The sequence below is a fragment of the Penaeus vannamei genome, chromosome 20, assembly GCF_042767895.1.
Source record: "Penaeus vannamei isolate JL-2024 chromosome 20, ASM4276789v1, whole genome shotgun sequence".
Lineage (NCBI taxonomy): Eukaryota > Metazoa > Arthropoda > Malacostraca > Decapoda > Penaeidae > Penaeus > Penaeus vannamei.
The window spans coordinates 32,842,601-32,865,164 of NC_091568.1; the positions used below are offsets into that span (position 1 = coordinate 32,842,601).

Sequence of the window (22,564 nt, forward strand, 5' to 3'; positions counted from 1 at the left end):
CCCGGTATGGCTGTGAAACAAGCAGATCCGAAAATTGGTGACGGTTGTGATCAAGGTCTATGTAAGTACCTTGGTTATGATGGCGGTCTGTGTATGCCCGTGTGCGTTATTATCATCGAGCAAAAAATTTAGGATTTCCTAAGGTTACATAAGTATATATTTTATGAATTGCTCATCTATTTATATTCAGAGAATACTGGTGGTTTCATTTACCGTGAATGGCACACATTTTGCCTTATGAGTTTCCATTGTTTTTAGTTAGTTTTATTTTCAGAATTATAATTCCTTATAACTGCAGGTCATCAGATATTCGTCTAATTTCCGCTCCAGTATTTTTGCCCTAGGGGATTTTGCATCATACTTACATTCCTTAAGCATTATAAGGAGTCAGACAAAATTGCCTGTCACCGACCTATCACTATGTTGTTGCCCAGTTATTTTACCTTCTTGTCTGGAAATCTCTTATTCTTTTTCAAGAAAGGAGACTAATTTAATATCTTCTTGTCCCTGTATAGTGTATTAATCACACTGCATACTTTACTTACTATCCACTAGTAAAGGTTTTCATCCATAGGTATATCAGTGATAGTGTAAAATGGTATGATCCTCTGTCAGAATTGTCCTTTCATAAAACATTCTGAAAGTGCCATTGAATTATTTATAGGATGGACACAGGAAATTCTTACCAAATGATATAGAATAATCTTTTCTTGTAAATTAGATGAATTTTTGTTAATAATCAGGAGATTGCTTGAAAATAAAATGGCAAGAAAAACCAATGCACAAATTATATTTTTTGTCATATCTGAAGTGGTTTTACATGCACTGTACTCTGAAAGCTAGGTTTTATGGCTGAAAATTCTTTTAAAAATTAGAACTTCCAATACTAAGTAAGACCTCTGAGAGCAGGGAATGGAAATGAGAGAGTTCAAATTATTTATATATTTTTTTATTAACAATCATTTTTAAAAAGACACTATATAAAGCAGATCTGGCCACTTGCCTACCAGACACCATGCGAAAAATGTCTTTGGAAGCACCATGACTAACACACAAGAGAATGAGATCTGGTACACCTGAGTGGCTATATGAGATTGTGTTGTGTGTGTGTGTGCGCATGTGTGTGAGCACTTGTGTGTATGTGTGAGGTGCTGATCCAAAAAAAAAATTATGCAACTTATGCTGGGGATACAGGTACATTTTTTGTAAGGCCAAAAATTCCCTAGCTGGATATGTTGAATATGGACAATGAGATGAGCATACACACTTAGCATTGGCTTAAAATTATTCATTTATTAACGGCAGTATCTAGGAAGGTGGTTATATACACTTTGCTGCAAGCAAGTTTGTTGTTATTGTCTGAAGTTTTTGTCCTCACTTTTAGTGTTCCCCTGAAGATCTATTTCCACACACACAAAACTACCATTGTTTGTGCTGTACATGATACAATATCATAAGTGGGGGTATTATGCTTGCATGCTTTTGTGAGTGATTGCTATTTCTTGAAGGATGACTTTAAAAATGTTTTTCCTTTTTAACATAGAAGTATAGTAACAAAAATCAATGAATAATTTTGGCCTAAATGCAGGAAAACAAACACTGAGCTAATATAACAAACAATGAAACCTTTTTAAAAAGTTTCCCATAAATTTCAGAAACTGAAAAAAGTGTGATTCCAATGATTCTTCCTTCTTAAAAATTTCTTTCCATACATGTGACCTTTGCAACATGATGAAGCTCCCAAGGAAAACCTTACATCCTCCCAAATGGCACCTAAGGTCAGAAAATGAATACTAATGAGAAAAAAAAAATGGTATGTAGTATATATTTATACATATATATGGCATTGTTTGTGACCCTCGAGAGGAATGATCAAGCTTAATGATGTGTGAACCTGCTAGCTGAGCTAAATACGTCCCCCTTTTATACATTCTTTAGAAAGACCACTGGCATGACTCTGCATAATGCTGCAATACACTTGTGCAAAGCCAAGGTTGTGTTTGTTGCAGTCTATGAAAGAGAGGCATTTACTTGGAAAAAGTAATGAAAGTATACATAAATCAAAAGAGAATATATAAGGATTTTCACCTGCAATATAATTTCTTGACGACTTGAAACAACCTCATTAAACTTCCTATTTACAAATCACATTCAACGGTTCAATGTCAAGTCATATACCATAGGCGAAATCATGCAATTTACTTCAATGCTCCAACAAATCCTTAATTTTACATATTTTCATATATCACATCTCAATCATATACAAAAAATCATTTCATAATTTCCAAAGATTCACAGAAGATATTATCATAAAATATGGTGTACAAAAAAGCATTAAAGCATGCAATTAAAACAATATAAGGAAAGAAAATAAACTGAAAGGTCACATACACAGTTTCTATAAAAACCTTGGCATTTAACGCAACCTTCCATGTCTCCATCAAGTACAATTCATAAAAGTATAGTAATTATCACAACATCTATTCTAATCACAGCTTTGTGACCAAGGAAGTCTGGGAGACACTCAGAGCCTTGTGCTGGTGAACACTCGACTTCTGAAGGCAGAGAGTTCATTTGACAACTTTGCTTCTCCTCCTCCTCCTCCTCCTCCTCCTCCCCTTCCTTCCATTTCCTCATCTTGGCAAGCTTCAAAAATATACATATAAAATAAAGGGTGACTTGTATCTAAAAAGAAAGAGAGAGAGGCAGATACCAAGAGAGAGAAGTATAAATCTTAAAAAGAAAAAAATTATTGCTAAGTCTTCAACTTGTCCTTGAGTTTGCTCTTCAACCCTCCGACCTCTTTGGTTTTCTTGGCAACATCTTTCTTCTCCTCAGTCATTTTCTTCACCTTCTCTTCTGCAGCCTTCATTCTGTAAATACAGTCAAAAACTGCATTTTAGTATTGTTACTTTAAAAAAAAATTACTTTGTGGTCCTTCATGGTTTCAGTGCTTGTTTTATAAAGGCTGTGTGGTTAAATGTCTATATAACTTTAAAGATTATCAATGAAAAATGAGATCTGTTGTCTGGTAGCCCTCATTATTTGCAAACTTTGCTGTGCAGTTAAATGAATCTGGATTAAAATTTTGTTGTGAGATTCAGAACTTTACAGCCCTAGCACTGTAAAATGAAAATACATCAAGTGAAACTGTTCAGTGAAAATTACCTTTGTTTGACAATCTTCTGCTGTTCTTTCTGCCAAATGTTCATGAAGTCATTGCAGAAGGGAGACCAAACACTGAAGAAATCATAGGGTGTGACTTCAGGCCCTTTTCCACTGAACTGGAAATACTTCATGACCATATCAAATCTAAAAAAAAAGAAATAAAACTTTTAGATATTCAATCACAGGGTGAACACCTACGTGACTTTATGCAACATAAGAACAAATATTACAAAAGCTCTAAAAAAGAAATTCATATATAAAAATCATAGAGTATATTTACCTTATATGTTCAATGAAAAAAATATATACTCACTGCATGTTTAATTGTAATATATTTATATACATTCATCAGTCCAACCCAAAATGTTCTTAGTGAGAACAATAAAAAATTTCAGCTACTATACTTACTGACTTTTACAGTCCTTTAAACTTTCACTCTCTGATTCCACTTCACTCTTAGCTGAAATCAAGACAAAAAAGAACTGAAGAGAAGACAATAATTATAAACCATTTAAATCACTTATTAACCATAGAATTAGAGGCTGAACCACAAAATATGATAAAACTATGCATTAGTACACAGTAATGTGGTCTATATATAATAAAATGAAGGAAATAAAATACAGTTCTAATAAAATATAATCTGAATAGATAAGAGATGATTTTTTTTTCTCTTTTAAGGTACCAATGATAATGAAAGTATACACTGCATACACTAAACAGCAATTAAAATATCTTAAATAATATATACCCTAATATGACAATGCTCTAAAAACAAAACATGGTTAAAATAACTAAGAACAAAAATACAAAATGCCCCTCAAATACTATATGTTTTACAAGAATAAAGTATAAGTATATCGTATATATACCATATACAAATAAAAAACTACAATGCCAATACTCCCTCGATCTCCTTTACAAGAACCACAAGCAATACCTTTCACAAAGAACTCTGTCATCCTGTCCTTAAAGGGTTGCAAATGTTCCTCGTCTGACTTTGCAATCACCTTCTCTGCTCGATTTTCGCACACTGCAATGGGGACGATACTAGATTATCTTCATGAAGTTAATACAGTTATCATTATTAGTATACGAATCATCAGCCATCAGTGGCAGATAATAACCTATCAATATACATCGACATACAATAAGTCAACAACTTACATTGCAAATTGATAGCAGAAAGAATTTTGTGATTTGATAGTATTACAGATGCTCTGATTAGAAAATAACTTGGGTTATTACCTTTCAGATTTTTTTCAATATCTTTCAAGTCTGATTCCAAGTCTTCGAATTTGAGGTTGGACACACGCTCCACAACATAAGGGTCTGGGATTGGCAGCTGGACTTTGTCAGTACCTGCATCCTCCCCTTCATATTTCTGGAATTAAAACCAATGGACTCGCTAACATAATGTTTGGAAGTGTGTGTAAGAAGGTATGGTATTACTGATTTGGAAGAGAATGTAATAGTAATATGTCATCATCTGTGTTTTTTAGGATAATCATTAAGTCTTTTATATGTAATGAGTAAAGAAATATGATAAAATGCAACATAGCAACATCATCAAGATTTCTTTCAGAAAGGAAAAAAATCATAACAAAGTAAAAAAAATTGTGGTTATGCACAAAATATAGCATAATCAAGACTGTAGGGACACTTTTAAAGTATAGCCTATTTTCCCTAAAAATGAAATTTCACTCTAATAATTATTTAGTTATGCATAAGCAATTATTTATAGATTTCTCCTAAGAAATAAAAAATATTGATAATACAATAAATAACATAGTGATATGGTCAAAGATAAATATATCATAAAACAGGGAACTCTACTCCTATCTTCTCAATATTTAGAAGAAACTATATAATATACAATTAAAAAAAAAACAAATTAAAAAAGGGAAAAAGAAAAATGAATAACCCTCCCATACCTCAATATACTTCGTGACAACAAAGTGCAAGAGTGTGAAGCCCGAGTCTTTGCTCTTAACATCCTTGATCTTTGGAAGGATCTCAAGACCAAATCCGTCTGCCTGGCCCCTAGTCCTATTGCCGCCATTCATATAATTGCCAAGGGCTAGGATCATCCCAAATATTCTCTTGATGCTCTCGCTTGTCATGAGTACCTGTTCAGAGGAGAAACGGGGCTTTGCTACAATAGGACTCAGAGCATTTCAGTAAGACATGAATTATGAGTGTGATTTCAATGAAGAACTTACTAGTGTTACTATTAGTGGTGTGAATATCTGTACCTCATTATATTATGAAGTACAATTTTATATCACTGCACTTGCACACAAAAAGGTGCACTTAAACAAATTCCTCCTTGGGACAATTACTAAAATGGATGATATTATTGACATTTGAATAATTATTGAGATTTGATATGACAATGAGTATGTGTGGCAAATTTCAACTTATTTTACATACATCTATAGTAGACTGCAACATGTGTATTCTTCCATGTATGACGCCCAGCTCTTCATTAAAAGTTGCTTGGAAGGTGAAACATGCTGTTCGCTCAGCAAATTCATTTATTTTTGACAGGTCGAGGAGGAACCTGAAATATGAAGACATTGTTTCTTAACTGTAAAAGGAAATTATTCCTGTGATGAAAAAGTTATAGGTTAAAATGAAAAATTAAACAAGATAAGACAAGTTAATGATATTTCAATACTCTAAAATAATCCTGCTCTGATAACCTTCCATTTCTAACAAAATAATGTAGAACATCACCAGATCATAAAACATATCACAACTGTGGGTTTCCTAATGATTTTAAAGTTGTCTTTTATATATGTCTCTCATGTAGTAAAAAAGTCAATCTACAAAATGTGTTATACAAATAAGAAAAAAATATATAGCATTAACATTAATAATAGTCTAAGAAACTCTCAAAAGGGATTTCTGGAATTTGCTTTTGTTTCATCTGTATTTTAATATTCATAAAAAAGTATATATACACGTACACATATGCATATATGTACATGCATATACATATGTATGTCCAAATGTGCGTATATGTATACACATAAATTAGGACACACTATTACCATATGTAATTCTCCACATGCATATTTATTCAAAAGTAGTTCATATTTTCTTTTCAACTGCTCTTGGCTAAAACCTCCATCAGGACCCTGTAAATGGTAGCCTTAACATGACTGTCAAAACAGAGACTTACTGTTCAGGCTTATCGAGGGGGATGTCCGGCATGGCTTCATTGGCCGCTTTAATCATGTTGATCTCTCCTTCACTTCCTCTCTGAAAAAGGAAATATTTGAGGTTTAATTTCAAGTTTAATTCAGTTTAACTCTCCGCTGATTTTGATCTATTCTAACTTTTCATCTATTGAATAAAATATTAAATTCATCTTTACTTGATGATATATTTAACTCGAATTAATGTTAACATTTAATCCAACACATAACCTACAGATCTGAAGTACCAAGGTTTGTCTTTGTTTTGTTTGTCTTTCAATTCTGGTAATACTTGTGTTAATACTAAAGCTGCCTAGAGGAAACAAAATGAAAAAGCGTTAATCTGCTAAAATAAAGTCAAGAAAATTGATAATGAAAATGGAGATGTCTGAAATATGATAACAGTGCTACTCACAACTTCATATATTTGCTGAAGAACTTCAAGGTCTAGGACGGAAGTGTCAAAGTTGTAAACAGCTGCAAAAATAGCAAGATATTAATGGTCTTTCATTTATCCAAAAGATACATAAAAATATAGCACCCACACATTCAATACATAAGCACATACGTACACTGCAATTAAAAGAGCGACCTGAAGAGCAAGAGTATGCCAGAGGCCTTTTTGCTATATTGCTGCTTCAGAGCATATTTGTGTTTTCTTGCTCTTCTCTTTGTTTAATTTACAATTTGTTTGGCCTGAATCCTTTGCACACATACAAATGGGTAAAAAAAAAAACATACACAAATATATACATGCACTTATGAAAACACAAATAAACAAACAAAAGCACAAACAATACACACTATATGGATGGACAAAGGCAAATACACACAAATGTTATGATAATCATGGCCTTGCATGTACACTCCAGCCCTCCCACTTTGCTCCTACGTTCACACTTGCTCATCCGAGTCTCTACTCACCATTCTCCACATCTGCGATATCTAGGTGTTGACTTGTAATGAAGATTCCCACATTCTGTGAACGTTTGCTGTCCAGGACTTTGTTTACCTTGTGGAAAAATTGTTCATTAAGTATCATTATACATCTTCTCTTCTGCTTTCTGAGATCTGAACTGCAGGCTATTTTCACATGAATAAAAATTTCAATTTACTAATTAAATGTACCCAGGTTCTCTAAACTACTAAGATGGCCAATTTACAGGTTTGCTATGTTCAAGCTACCATTTGGGAGGTCAAGTATTGCTAGATCAGTGTTTCTCATCTTTTTCTCCTATCCATCCCCATTCTTCATGGCTTTACTTACATAAGTATGATAAAAGTTTTCAGATAAAATTGGAAGGCTATATATTTCTGCATGAGGAGGCCCATGACATGAATTTTCCACAAACTGAAGTTTAGTGTAGTACTGAAGTGTAGTATGGAGGCTCTAACCAAAAACATGGCCATCAACTACAGACTGACATCTAGATGCAAGAAGTTAATATACCAACTTGCACTCTATGCATCTTCAACACCAAGATTGATCGGACAATAAAATCAAATAAAACCATGAAATGTAATACAATCTAGTCTAAATCTAATACCATTTTGAGTTACGCTAGACCCCTCTTCAGATAAGAAAATTTGCAAACAAAACTAATTCATGTATTCTTTATGTTACCCCTCAAGAGGAGTATACTTTTACTGAAGATACTATAGACTTTATTTCCTTTCTAAAGTATTCTACCAAGTTATTATCTGTATTGCTATTAATCATTCAAATGATCATTTCACACATTACTATTCATAGTCTGTAAACTGAACTGAAACAATAAAAGCATCAAAAGACCTGTTGGAGCTCACACTTTCTTCTTCTTTCCTCAATTCATTCCTTGGCTCCTTTTCTCTCTCCTGTGTTTTCCTCCCTCTCTCCTTGCGTCCATCTTTCTGTCCACCCTCCTTCTCACTTTCCTTCCCTCCTTCCCTTCCTCTTACCCTGATACACTACTGATAAATTCCCCTTGCAAAAACCTGCAATGCTCAGCCTTACCTTAGCTTTAGCAGGCTTGGCCTCCTTCTTCTCCTTCTTCTTGGGCTGTGTGACCTGTCGAGCAAAAAGGTCAACGAACTCCAGCTCGTCAAACTCCTCTTCCTCAATTTCATCCCAAAGTGGAATGTCAGCTTTTCTCCTGTGGTGATCAGGTGTTTGTAGATCTTTCAAACATTCTTTAATATTTAGCAATTACTGATATACTATGAATTATGGGTTCTTACAATGTTTTTTTTTTCTTTTCTTTCTTTTTTCTTTTTAAGAGCAACATACATAGTTAGTGTGGGTAATCAGAGAGAAAACAACAAGCAAATTCTTATTCAATGCCAAGTTTAACCAAGAGATTACCAACTTCCAAACATTTCTCCTAAAAAAGTGAATCAATTAGGCAAGAAACACAGAAAGAAAGAAAAGAGGACATTACTGAAGCAGTTAGGTAGTTAGGTAACAATAAAAAGTAGAAAAAAGAGGATGATAAAAAGGAGAAAAATCAAGAATAAAAAGGAGAAAAAACAAGGATAATATAAAGTAGAAAAAATAGGAAAATTAAAAGACTGAATATGTACAGAAGGCCTTTGTAGTACATCACTTCTTTAATTGCCATTTCATTCTTTTATTGTCAAAGATTTGTGAAAAGTCTTGCCTTTGGTCTCCTACTGCATAATATTGCACATCAAGGAAAGTATGAAGAGAAAAACAGCTTTCAACTTATCATTCATATAAATTGTCATGTAGTATGTGAAATTTATGATCCCCACCCATCACTTTTGTTTCACTTTATGGGTCTGAAATAGTATTGCAGATTCCAATGTTTTGTGCAGTTTTGGCAAATGCATGTAGGCTAATAGGATACATCTCTCTTGCCAACCATGCAGTAGGTCCCACTTTAACCTTATAATAATGTACTAATGGGATATTAAATAATCATTTCCATTTTACGTATCACAGTTTTATGGTCTGTATCAATGGCAATTAATGAGGACACCCTGTATAAGATAAATTACTAAACTCAATTAAATATCTAAGAATGCAACAAAAAAATAAAAATAAAACAAGGAAACTTGAAGCAACAATGAAATAAACCACAATTACAGCTTACTTTTTCGCTCTCTTCAAACTTCCTTCCTTTTTATCACTCTTCTCCTTGGTTTCTTCTTCCTCCTTGACTTCTCCTTCTTCCTTCTCTCCTTCTTCCTTAGCCTTACCCTCCTCCTCCTCCTTCTCCTCCTCCTTCTTCTCTTCCTCTTCTCCTTTCTCTTCTTTGGTTTCATTTTTGCTGTCGACCTCATCCTCTTCTTCTGGTTCTGGTTTGGGGGGTTTGGGCGTCTTCAGCTGAATTCTCGTCCAGTAAAGTGGCTTCATGGCCATCTTTGGGTTGACTGGAGCCTTCCGAAGAACTGTGATTATGAAAGGTTTAAGAAAGACGAAAGAGGGAGTAATGCACACATATTCTATTGTATTTCATCATCAATTTTTAAATTATTCCCATTATTTCCTAATGAGCAATTGAATGAACATGCACTGACATTTCCAGATAGTCTTTGTTTTATGCACCAAAAAATCCCTTATATCATATCTAAACAGACAGTTTATTAAAATGAAATAACATCTACCATTCCATCAGTTTGTATATAACAAGGATAATCCTATTCTCGCAACCATACATCAGTAATCCATGGAACTACTAGAAATTACTTTGTAATAATTCATCTGTTTTTATTATTCTAAATCATGAATATAAACCTGTATTATGATTTTGCCTCATTCAATTAATCTATTTATTTAGGTTTTTCTTTTCTAACTGAAAAGAAGTATGAAAATATAGAACCTAAATCTAAATACTATTAAGAAAGGTACAGAACCCAAGTAAAATTACAGTACATATGTATCCTGCAGACTTTCCTTTCCATTTTCAGCTTTATTGTATCCTAATTATAACAAGACAAAAAAGAATCACAACCAGCTATAATATGGCTTAACTAATACCTTTACATTTCAATAAACTAAAAATCAAAAGAAATATCCATTTTGGTTTCACTCTCGGATGACCCTGGTCTGACTTGAAAGTTCACAGTTTTAGTGATCCTTTATTATTATCAGTGTTTCATTTCATTTTCAATAAACATTACTGTTTTCCTGTCTGTAAACATAGTGACACAAATATCTTTTAAACAGAAAAATACTGGCTTAAATAATAATTTACTCCTTTTGTATACTTCAATCATTTGATTTAGCCGTTTTTTATTAACCTCCTCATTTGCAAGTATTATGAACTACACAACGTCAATTGTGCCCCTTTGAAACTGCATACCATTAAAAAATCCTATTGGTCTTGTGACACTTTTGTTCTCCTTCAAATGACATATAGAAAAAAAAGAAAAAACATTTCATATCATATGAGATCCTTAGGAAATTCATAATCAAGGCTGGAGTGGAAAATGAAGATGTTGAATGTATTCATGTATGTGGCAAAGTGATGACAAAGGACAGGAGCAAAAGACTACCCAGACACAGACAGACACTAAGGAAGCAATTAAGCTACATGTAGCTTTTTATGTGGTTTCCATCATAATAAATCTGCTGCTATGACTATAAGACTACAAAGTAAGAAGGCATTGATTTATCTTGTCAATTCCATCTGTAGGATATCTAGCGTATTAAGCTTATTTACATATATTTTTCTTGTATATCTTATATATGTATATGCAGACACATATGCATATGCTTATATAGACACACTGCATAAATAGTATATGCATAAACTGCATAATAAAAATGCTTCTGCAGATGATATTTCATTTACAATAATCTAATAAGCCTAAATATTAGAGCAATAGTATCTTCTATTATATTAGTTCTAAAGCACACTATTTTGCTAGCAAACAGGAGGCACATTCAGAGAATACTTGTATATCAATCGAACAGCATAAATATTCTACTTTTTCCTTATAATGAAAATTACACAAAAAGTCTATCTGAATCAGAAAACTGTGGTAGATGAATTCAGCTATCTTCATCAGTGATGGTATATATATTACATATAAATAAATGAAAATATTCCCTAACACGAAATATAAACTTTCGTCATCTTATCCTGAACATTATATGAATCATAAATCAATAAAACAAAGAAAAAAATCATAATAATAATAATAAATCCCTTCACATACAGTGAAACCCTAAAATGAAATAATTTCCTAATTTCAAGATAAAGTGCTGACTTACACAGATCTGCAGACATACATACATAGCACACACACAAAAGGCATGTGTGAATCAAACTTGCTTGTGAGCATAACCCTAACATAACAGTATCTGTTCTTATTGCATATGTACATACTTCTTGTGTGCTGAACACTTTTTTTCTACCAGGTGACATGACCGTGACCTGTACTGACCTGGCACAGCTTGAGAGGTCAGCAGCAACGAGACAGAGGATCCGGGTGCCGACACCAGAGGGGAGCACGGTACAGGTGTGGCCAAGGACACACAAGCACACACAGGCAGGAGCAAGCAAACGAGAAAGGACTAGGTGAGTGCGCTATGTCATGGGGCACTAAACAGGCTGCTCGCATATTCCCTCATGAGGTTTAGGCATTTTTATTGCTCTTGGGCAAATGGACAATCTTTTATGATCGTTGTAATATACATATATTCAGAGACTGGTAAAACATGAGTTAAATTCACATATGAGAATGTAATACTTATAGACAGGGGAAATTCATGAAAACTATTTGAGATACATTTCCAAAATACTTAAACAACAGTTGCTTAAAAAACTAGTGACAAATCTATCACAAGCAAATCAAGCAAACAACTGGATCTAAAGCTCTCAAAAACAAAAATGAAAATGAAAATATATCAATGCATAAACATCAGTGTAGGAATATGCCTCATAGTAAAGGATAGGGACTATTGGATGACTGTAACTTTTTTTTTTCTTGAGAATAATGTACTTCTTTAGTCTTGTGATGAGATTGACAAAGCTGAGACAAAAGTTTAATCAAATGCCAAATATCTGAAGTTTTATAAATAGAATCATCATAAAAACTGTTACGTATTTCCCATGTGAGGCTCATAGTTCACCAATTAGATTAATGATAGTGTACTTGTACTGCAAATTATAGATATATGCATCTACATCAGCAATAGAAACTTGGTGCCAAATAAATGAATTATCAATCTATATATCTGCAATGGCTGATTACGAAGGCTAAAACAAAACACCTACTTTCAATTTTTAAGTAATATCTTCAAGTTACACATCATGAGCATCACATGGGACACAGTCGTAGAAATTTCTTATCAATGAAAAAAAAGAGGAAAAAAATCATGCCTTAAAGAAACCTCGTGTGTGATCCCTGTGTTTTGTAGATACTTAGGAATATAGACTAGATAAATAAAAAATGAGAGGAATCACCAAGAAAATAATCCCAGAGAGAATCTCATCACGTATCTTTTTTCTGTGATGTCAAACTTTTTCTATACTTATGGTGCTACAATAAAAAAAAGGAAAATACAGTGGCTCTAAGGTATTCACTATGGAGATGTTAAATTGCAGCTGCTATTGTAAAATTATGATGACTAGTCTATCTAAACAGATTTCATGAGCTGTTACTAGTACAATGGTTATACAGCAATGCTACTTCTAAGTACAAAACAATATCTCATTTATTCACACACAGCTGTTTAAAGGAGCACCATTATACCCTTACATCATTTACAGACAAAAATACAAACATACACAAGTGTTATATATGTTTATATATTTAAAGCCTATAACTCACTAGCCTAAATAAAACACACACTTACCATATTGATATCATAAATACATATGAAGAGCCTGACGCTCATTAGAAAAAAAAATGCATGGTATAAAATATCATGGATAAAAATTAAAAGTGTACAAACAAGACATAATATTTTATCATCATTCGTCATCATACATTGCCTCATCTCATGCAAGAGAGGCAAAACATTCAACTTGGCTGGCTTACACAATATAACAACCTTTTCCGCCACCAAAGAACTAGATCCCTAGAGGAAACATGCACAAGGTCACCTTATTCTAACCTCTATGTCATGCATGCATTTCCCATGCAAGTCCAAGTGTAGCCTATAGAATTTAAAGTGTAAAGTTAAAGCCTTCATCCACCTATATTGAAAACTTCTAAATACTAATATCATCTACACTGGACAGCTATGGAAGGGAAATGAAAAGAAAACAAAAAGGATAAAGAAGAAATTAAAATAATAAAAAGATTGAATAGAAAACAGAAATTAAAGTCTGGTAATGCCACATGATGACTCAAGAAATCCTTTACTTCAGAAATAAAACCATATATTTGCATGTTTGAAATAAAAAATAATAATGTTCAGTGCCTGTGAAAATCAGAAGACAGGAAGTACAAATAACCAAATTCATAAGAGTGTCTAAGAATTATTATAATTTCCAAGTCCAACTCCAATTTAGACAAAAGTTAAATAAATAAAACCCAAATTTAGTTAAACAAACAAACAAACAAAAAAAACATACAATAAGGAAAAACCTTTTTCACTCTGCAATACAAGTCAATGGATTTACGATAGGAAAAAAGAAACATCCATATCTGATCATAAGATACTAACTGGTATAACTGAGGACACTTTTGCCTTAATACTTTTGGCAACTGAAGTCTAATGCACAGAACTTAAAATGCTGTTTGCTGCACAAGAACTGCTCAAAAGACTTGCCGTGCACATGACAAAAAACACAGACAAGCATCCGCCATGAGCAAGATGAAGGCTAATCCAGGTCACTGAATGAGTCATCATGCCAACCCCAGAAGAAGGGTGGCAACCACTTACCAGCCGGGCGTGCTGCATTCCAGCCACCGGGCGGGGGGGCGGGGAAGGGGGCCGGCCCACCGAAGGGGGGTGGAGGAGGCCCTCTCATGCCAGGGGGGACAGGAGGGGGAGGCGGGCCCATGCCTGGGATTGGAGGTGGAGGAGGAGGACCCATGCCAGGCATGGGAGGAGGAGGAGGGCCTCCCATTCCTGGAGGAGGTGGGGGAGGTGGTGGGCCCCTCATTCCTGGGAATGGAGGAGGTGGAGGAGGCCCACCCATACCTGGAGGTGGAGGTGGAGGTGGAGGACCCCCCATTCCAGGCATAGGAGGAGGGGGAGGGGGTCCCCCCATTCCCGGCATGGGAGGAGGGGGTGGAGGTCCCCCCATCATGGGCATTGGAGGAGGGGGTGGAGGTCCCCCCATCATGGGCATTGGAGGAGGGGGAGGGGGAGGAGGTCCCATCCCGGGGGGAGGCGGTGGTGGAGGTGGTGGTGCCAACATGCCAGGAGGTGGAGGTGGAGGCGGAGGAGGAGGGGGTGCTCCCATCCCTAGCATTCCTGGAGGTGGTGGTGGGGGAGGCGGGGGGGCAGATGGGCCAGTGGAGGCACTGGGGGGGAATGCCACACCTGGTCCTGATGGGGGTGGGGGTGGGGGGGGAGGGGGCAGTGACGGTGGGCCACTACCAGGGGATGCTGATGCCTTCTTAGGGGACAGGGGTATCGAGGGCGAGTCAAAGTCCGCACACGTCTTGGCTGTGAGTTCCTGCAAAATTCCCAAATAAGGTCATAGTGCATGTAAGTAGCTCCAAATTAAAAGTCTACTCTGGAAGAAACTGGAAAGACATGACCTAAATTCACACTGTTAAAATAAAGATAGTACCAATAATGACAGGGAGAATATTATATATGATTGACATGCACAAAATATTCAAACTGTTATGAAAATGATAAAACATGATTCATAAATGAAAAACTTCTCTAAACATAAACATAGTATACATCAAGTTGAAGGGGGAAAAAATCATAACAAATGATGTAAAATAAAAAGATATTCCAAACATATACATCACCTATACCAAAAAGGAAGAAAAAATGCAAATAAAGCCCAAAAAGCAAAAACAAATCCCCAAGGCTAAACAACCGAACCTGAATCGCCGAGACGGTTTTCAGCTTTTCCAGCTCAACCTCCAGCTCCCGAATCTTCTGCTCATACTGGCACAGCTTCTCCGCCTGCTCCCCTCGCAGATTGAACAGATTCACCTCCTGGTCCCTCTCCACGCGATCGAGAGACTCCTTGTGTTCTCTCTTGAGTCCCATCACCACTTGCTGGAATTCTGAAAAGGCGTTAAAACTGTATCAAATATAATGTAATGGAGCCTTCACAGAGTGGTGGATTTGGTTGGAAAAGGGTAGTATATATATCATGGTTAAATCATTATCTTTTTAATTTTTTTTCTATTACCCATTTCTTTACTAGCTTTTCTTAAGGGAAGAAGGTTCCAATACCTCAGTTGCCATTGTGTTTCCTGAATTTCATTCTTTGAAAAACGCAAATCATAAGCTAAAATTTATAACTTCATGAAGATATACATCTTATCAAATAGGAAAATAAAATGAGAAGAGTCACCAATCATCAAAATAACCTTAACTTTATAATATAACAATATATAAACACACACAAAAACATAATTGACTTGATTCAATATACTTACTAAGACTACTAAACCAGAGACAAACAGAAAAATCTCAAAAGAATCACAATGCCGTAAACTAGTAGAGGGTAAACAGCAGGTTATACTTGTGCAATTCAAAATACTTACATCTGTATGGTTGCAATCCTTTCATTATATTCAACACATCATGCAGTGTCAAGGAAAAACACACAACATGCAAACCATCTAACATCACTTGATAATATTGATTCTTCCTATCTGTGCTACCATGCACATAAACTCATTGATTTCCCTAATCCCCATTCTTTCTTAGCGCTGTAAAAATTCAATACAAGTTATAAAAGACTTGCATAAAGCCTTAGACAATCTATAAACAAAACATTATAAGAAGACAAAATTTTCTTTTTTCTAACCACAAAATGTAATAAATCTATCCAAGCAAGATAATGAATATTACAAATCATTTCCAAACATACATACAAAGTACAGCTATATTCTCCTTCAGTTGTCTATGGCCTCCATAAAAAATACATATATATGAACAGAAATTTCAAAATGGTTGAGACTGAGGTAGAATCTTTCTTCATATCAACAAACAAAATAATTTTTTGTAAACTTTCATATCAACATTTTTTCTTCTTTTACCTACTATATAAACCACTATTCAGTGATCTCTGACGTTTATGAAGTATCAAATCAAATGTTTTCTTATCAAGGTCTAATTGTTAATGACATGTTACTCACAAATCAAATCAACCAGTTAGTAACAAAAAAAGTGAAGACCAAAGAACTGATAAGCAATGGTTACATTTTTTCTTCTAATTAGTCAATCTTTAAATATCCATTCTTAGCCTTGGGTCTACACAATTTTGAACATTCAGCCAAAATCTGGAAATCCACATGCTAGGTAGATACACGTTCCAAAAAAACTGTGTGGTAAAAAGTTTGAAAACTACAGTCGCTGTGGGAAAAGCCACAGGAGGGAGGAGCAATCAAGATGGGTGGGGGGTGAGGGGGGGGGGGTGTTACTCATCACAGCAGAATGAAGAGATAGCTACTGACAGTCAGAGATACCAACAAACAATCAGACAGAAGGACAGCCATGCACAACACCACACAGGTTACCTTCTCCCTCCCCGTTCTTATTATCGTCAACTTCCGCTTCGATAACTATCCCATTAGTATCGCTATGGGGGGATACATCAGGGAGTAGGCCTGTTTCCAAATATGGGGTTAGTCATAAAGTACTTTTTTCTGCCTCATCTGGAAGCACTAGGGTTAGTCTTTAACTACATCAGAACAGCAATGAGATTAAGAGGAAATTTCAAAGAGAAAAAAACAACCTTTTGAGAAGAAAATATATCTGAGAATATAATCCACAGAGTTAGTTCAGTTGGAAAGAAACCAGGTAAATAATAGGAAAAAAAGAGAAGGACAATATCATCCTACTTATTACACTAATTCAATTCTAAAATGTTATATGCAATACAAGTTTTCAAATGTAAAAGCACCCTAGGACTGAGGTCCGTTCCTCTGGCAGAAGGCTCTTGATCTGAGTTGCCTCTATACTCTAAGGCAAAATAATAAGCCAAAAGCTTTGTCTTGTGAAAAAAAGAAACAGAGTTGAGAGAAATATATACATTTTCAAAGAATCCCATTCCTTCTACTTTTGCATTCTAACCCACTGGCGCCAGGGATGGCATGTACGCACATGCCTTGCCCACCTGAAGTTTAATTTATTAAGTGTATTTACATATTAACGGTTCCATAGGTATATAGTCACCAAGTAGATAGTTCAACCTGCTCAACCCTTTTCCCTGATTTTGGAAATATTCTTTTTTATTCTATATTGCTATCAGTATTGTTATGAACACTGTAATCATTATTTAAATAATAATAAAGCCTTTGAAAAAAAATGAAAACTCAAGGAAAGGGGAAGTCACGTAGGTCTACTTATTGCTCCTTGGTGGTTTTGCACTTATGGAGCCATCTTTGTGTAGCCACATTTAACAAAATATTACAACCGTGAACATTACAAGTTCCTGATGGCAATGGGTTAAGATACTGACAAGACCAAGATACTCCAGGAAAATCTTTCTCATTCAAAGTCAGTCCTTCCATGATAATAAGTATGAGAAATAGGTTAATAGTTGTTTTGCTATAAAAATTTCCTTATACATAGTTCTCAACTCTGTTATAAAATATACACACTTTGTAGCAACAACAACAAAAAAGAGTTAGCCTTTCTTTAAAGAGTTAGCCTTTCTTTTTTACTCATCTAAAATAATAATAATAATAAAAAATATATATACACACACACATATATATATATATGTACATATTTACTAACACTTATGTATTTCCCACGTACCTGCCTCTGTGTACTTTGCCCCTGGACGGGATGAGGAAATGAGCTCAGCAAAGTTAGGTGGGGGCCAGGCTGAAGGGGAGAGCTTGCCTGGGGTTAGGATCTGTGCTGGTGAAGCCTCCGTGTGGGACCAGTAATACATAAGGTCAGGCTGCAAATACAACAGCAAATTAGGCATATTGCTTAAAGTGCATATATGTTACATGTATAGTACTATATTATGGATACTTATTGGTGAATTTCTGAATACAGTAACCTATTCCTGCTTTTCATTCTGTTTCAAAATCTAATACCTTGTGAATATTGTGAACCATCCATATAGCAAGAGTTCTGAATACATCCAAATGGTACACTGAGTATGCTTGACTTCAGTACATAAGCTGCTAAATCTCCTGTGATAAATTTGGTACACTGACTAGTAATGGTTATTGAGTTTAAAGGGGTTCAAACACACACATGGTGCCACCCCTCATCCCTTTAATCCCCTTTACAAAATTTACACACATAAAAATAATTCTAATATAGGGGAAAATGACAATTACCCTAAACAGAAGCTCAAGAGGAGCCCCAGAATCCTCAATCTGACGGATCACTCCCGCAGCTAGGAGATGCGTGCAGAACTGTGTGGCAAGGATCTTCAAGTCCTGCGGAGTGATCACATGCCGGAGGTAGTGACCCTCGCTGAAGGCACTCACGAACCAGTTGATCAGCATTTGGCCTGGTGGATGGATTGAAAATGAAATACAGACAAATGGCTGGTTTGAAAAGTTGAGTCTGAAACACAAGCACTGAGTGAAAATCAAAAGGCTGAACTTGATTCTGGACTGAATGAAGAATACAAAGCTGAAACACATACAGAATAGCTGTGTTAATATGTATTTGTTTTTTATCAGGGTGTATATGAAATATTGAAATGGGTTCTCAAAATGCAAAGAAAACATTACAAAATCCATTGTTCTTTTGTAATTACAAAGTGAGACTTTAGCAGAAAAAAGAAGTTTTATCAATACAGGGATCCTTTTTAGCTTAAGATCCAAATAATGGAAGCTGATTTAATTCTGCCTGGTTAGAAATCAAGATTGTCAATACTTCAACATCGCTATTAGTTTGGCAGTCCAAGAAACAGTTTTTATGTGAGCAATAATCAAATTCATTTCCTTTTTTTCCCTCACCTTCAAACTTCTCATAGATCTTGAAATCGAGTTTTTCGGGCACAAACTTGGGCTTGACTACCCTCTTCTCGATGGTCGCGCGGTCAAGGGTCAGACTGGCGACCTTGCGCAAGACGTTGCTGTCAACCACCCCCACGTCCCCGCTGCTGCCGCTCCGCCGCCCGCGCTGCTCTGTGCCATTGCCTGTGGGCGGGGAAAGAAAGGGGGAATTAGTATTTTGTGTTAGATTCATGAAGGGAGTTCAATATTGTATCAATAAAGTGGCACTAATTGTCTGAGAACTGGAGGCAACACCAGAAAATACTACTGGAAAAGGGTTAAAGTAAAATGCCACACAAATACAAAAAACACAAAACATTATATTACCAAACGAAAAGGAAAACAAAATAAAAAATGCCAAAAAGTAATCATTGCACCAACTCCGGCGACACTGACCATTACATTCCCTCTCATTGTAGCTGAGAAGTTCACAGTCCTCGTCATGAGCACCGTAGCTTATCACCTTCATGATGACTGTGTGGAGTGTGACCGACCTCTCTGATACACATCCTCACCCTCACTGTGACCTCTCTCGTCTTTCCCGCACTATAATCTTTTATGCTTGATCTTCAAACTCGCTATAACCTCACTCAACTTTTTTTTTTCTCTCTCTCTCTCTCTTCCTCCCCAACTTTAACTTCCCTTTTCCCTTTAGTTCTTCCTTTCGTTCTAGGTTTTCGCTTTTTCCTTTCTTTGTTTCAAATTTTCATGAAGACTGCCGGGAGAAAAAAACGTTTTATTTACTCGTAATTTCTTGCGTGAGATTTCAAATATTCCGTTTTCCATTTCGTTTTTATTATATATATATATATATATATATATATGTGTGTGTGTGTGTGTGTGTGTGTGTGTGTGTGTGTGTGTGTGTGTGTGTGTGTGTGTGTGTGTGTGTGTGTGTGTGTGTGTGTTCGTTTGCTTAACTTTAATATATATGTCGAAATCGCATTTTTACTTGTTTCTTCAACGTAAAAGACGCAATGAAAACGATAGTCCTTTTTTCGGAAAGTATAAAAACAGCCCAACTATTATTAAACAGAAAGAAATTAATCGTGAAGAGAAATATGTAGAAGGGAAACAAATTAATTTTAAAAAGTAAACAAAGAGTAAGGGGAGGTAAATGGAACAACTAAAAAATAAATATATAAATCGAACGTAAAATAAACAAGGAGGGTTTTCAAAAAGAAGGAAACAATATCAAAATGAGAACCCAACGAGCCCAGATATTTTGGAAAATTCTTCCATGAGAATAAGTAACAATATAATGTCTAAATATGCAACTAACCTCAACAAATAAACATAAAAAAAAAACATTCTCATCCATACTTTTTCTCCATACACATCTACATTTGAACGGCAACCTTCCATCAAATTTTCCTAACGGTTATTTTATGCTTTAGATCTCACCGTATTTATATCATTAATATACAACGTTCCGCATAAACAGAAAATGTGGTGTTTATCAGATTTAGTCGAGACCAAACTTTTGCAACGTTAATAAAATAAAAAGGAAACTTAAAAAGGCCTCAAGTCACAGGAAACCACATAATAAAAATCCGGGCCTGCCTAAAAAAAAGATAAATAATTAAATAAATAAAATAAAGTGGAACTAGATGCTGATGAAGATGATGCTGATTCTGATGCTGAAGATAAAGAAAGATGAAGATAAAGATAAAGATGCAGATGATGAGGATAAAGATGAAGATAAAGGTAAAGATGCAGATGAAGATAAAGATAAAGATAAAGATGCAGATGAGGATAAAGATAAAGATGAAAATGAAGATAAAGAAAAGTAAAATATAGCTAAAGACGAAGATGAAGATGATTCATATATCAAAACAGAAACAGATTATCAGACAAATACACACAATGTCTGACCATGTCTGCTTCGAAAACCAAAGAAAATCGCAAAAGTGACGAAAGAAAGTGGGAAAGCTAAACATTTTTCCTTCTCTTTCCTGTTTCACTACAAATCAAAAACTTGTTAAGAGATAAATCAATTCACCATACACTATACATCATTTTTTTCATCTATTCATCATTCCATTCATTTATTCTTTTGTTTACTTATTTTTATATATATTGATTTATTCGATTTGCCTTTTTCGACGGTAGAAAAATACTGAAGAAAACGGATGAGGGGGGGAAACGTAACCATAAAAAAAAATATATATATATATATATATATATATATATATATATATATATATATATATTTCAGTTATACTCATATCCCTTCCTCTAACATTATCTTCTTAGCCTAAGCACAAGGTCAGTATTTACATTAGAAAAATATGAATAACAAAATAATAAAAAAAAACGACCATAGTTACACAATACAAGTCACAACGCGAAAATTAATCCACGCTAATCTGTATCAATCAAGGGTTTATCACGAATCTACGACTGATCATTGGCAAAAATAGAAATAAAAAAATACTGATAAAAAGAGGAGTTGAGTAATGCTTACAAACAAGTCTTGGGATTACGCAATTTAATTCATTAATAAAAGGCTGGATATCGGATATATATCAATTTCTTTTCCGATAAAGAAAACTGCACAATGAATAGTAATAACAATAACAAAAATAACAGGGACGAAACAACAACAACAATAATGATAATAATAATCATTATTATACATTATCATTATCACTATCATTCTATTATCATAATTATAATAACTATCATTATTATCACCATTATCATTATTATATACTATTCACAATCATCATTATTACCAAAAAAATTATAGACCCTATTCATGATCATCATTATTACGAAAAAAATAAAAATATGAGATCGAATCGCAGAAAAACACAGGAAAAATATCTTTCGTTTTGCCTCTCCCTCCTAAACACGCACATTCCTGCTCCTCCCTCCCTCAGCACGACAACAGGGAGAAAGAAAAAAATCAGGAAAAAAAACTAACTTCCTCCCTTCAACTTCCTCCCTTAACTCGACAATGTTTTTTTTTCAAGGCTGATTTTTTTCTCTTTGTTTCTCTCTCTCTCTCTCTCTCTCTCTCTCTCTCTCTCTCTGTCTCTCTTTGTCTCTCTCTCTCTCTCTCTCTCTCTCTCTCTCTCTCTCTCTCTCTCTCTCCATATTTTTTTCCATCCTTCCCT

At 34.9% G+C, this 22,564-nt stretch overlaps 1 protein-coding gene across 4 annotated transcripts in view; it reads right to left on the reverse strand.

The window, feature by feature from the left end:
* Positions 1-933: 933 nt before the first annotated feature.
* The window catches only part of LOC113826302 (uncharacterized), a 102,760-nt gene continuing 81,129 nt past the window's right edge, over positions 934-22,564 (reverse strand). For 3 of the 4 annotated variants that reach the window (XM_070135355.1, XM_070135352.1, XM_070135354.1), the window contains 18 exons: positions 19,404-19,586; positions 18,774-18,949; positions 18,235-18,382; positions 16,989-17,078; positions 15,337-15,524; positions 14,212-14,953; positions 9,464-9,761; positions 8,365-8,503; positions 7,296-7,383; positions 6,787-6,848; positions 6,356-6,435; positions 5,602-5,731; positions 5,103-5,297; positions 4,417-4,552; positions 4,109-4,201; positions 3,577-3,628; positions 3,169-3,312; positions 934-2,873 (listed from right to left, as the gene is read on the reverse strand). In XM_070135355.1, coding sequence (XP_069991456.1) covers positions 2,756-2,873; positions 3,169-3,312; positions 3,577-3,628; positions 4,109-4,201; positions 4,417-4,552; positions 5,103-5,297; positions 5,602-5,731; positions 6,356-6,435; positions 6,787-6,848; positions 7,296-7,383; positions 8,365-8,503; positions 9,464-9,761; positions 14,212-14,953; positions 15,337-15,524; positions 16,989-17,078; positions 18,235-18,382; positions 18,774-18,949; positions 19,404-19,586 — 3,062 coding nt within the window. In that variant the 3' untranslated portion in view covers positions 934-2,755. The remainder of the gene's footprint in view (positions 2,874-3,168; positions 3,313-3,576; positions 3,629-4,108; positions 4,202-4,416; positions 4,553-5,102; positions 5,298-5,601; positions 5,732-6,355; positions 6,436-6,786; positions 6,849-7,295; positions 7,384-8,364; positions 8,504-9,463; positions 9,762-14,211; positions 14,954-15,336; positions 15,525-16,988; positions 17,079-18,234; positions 18,383-18,773; positions 18,950-19,403; positions 19,587-22,564) is intronic. The other variant, XM_070135353.1, reaches the window with a different exon arrangement.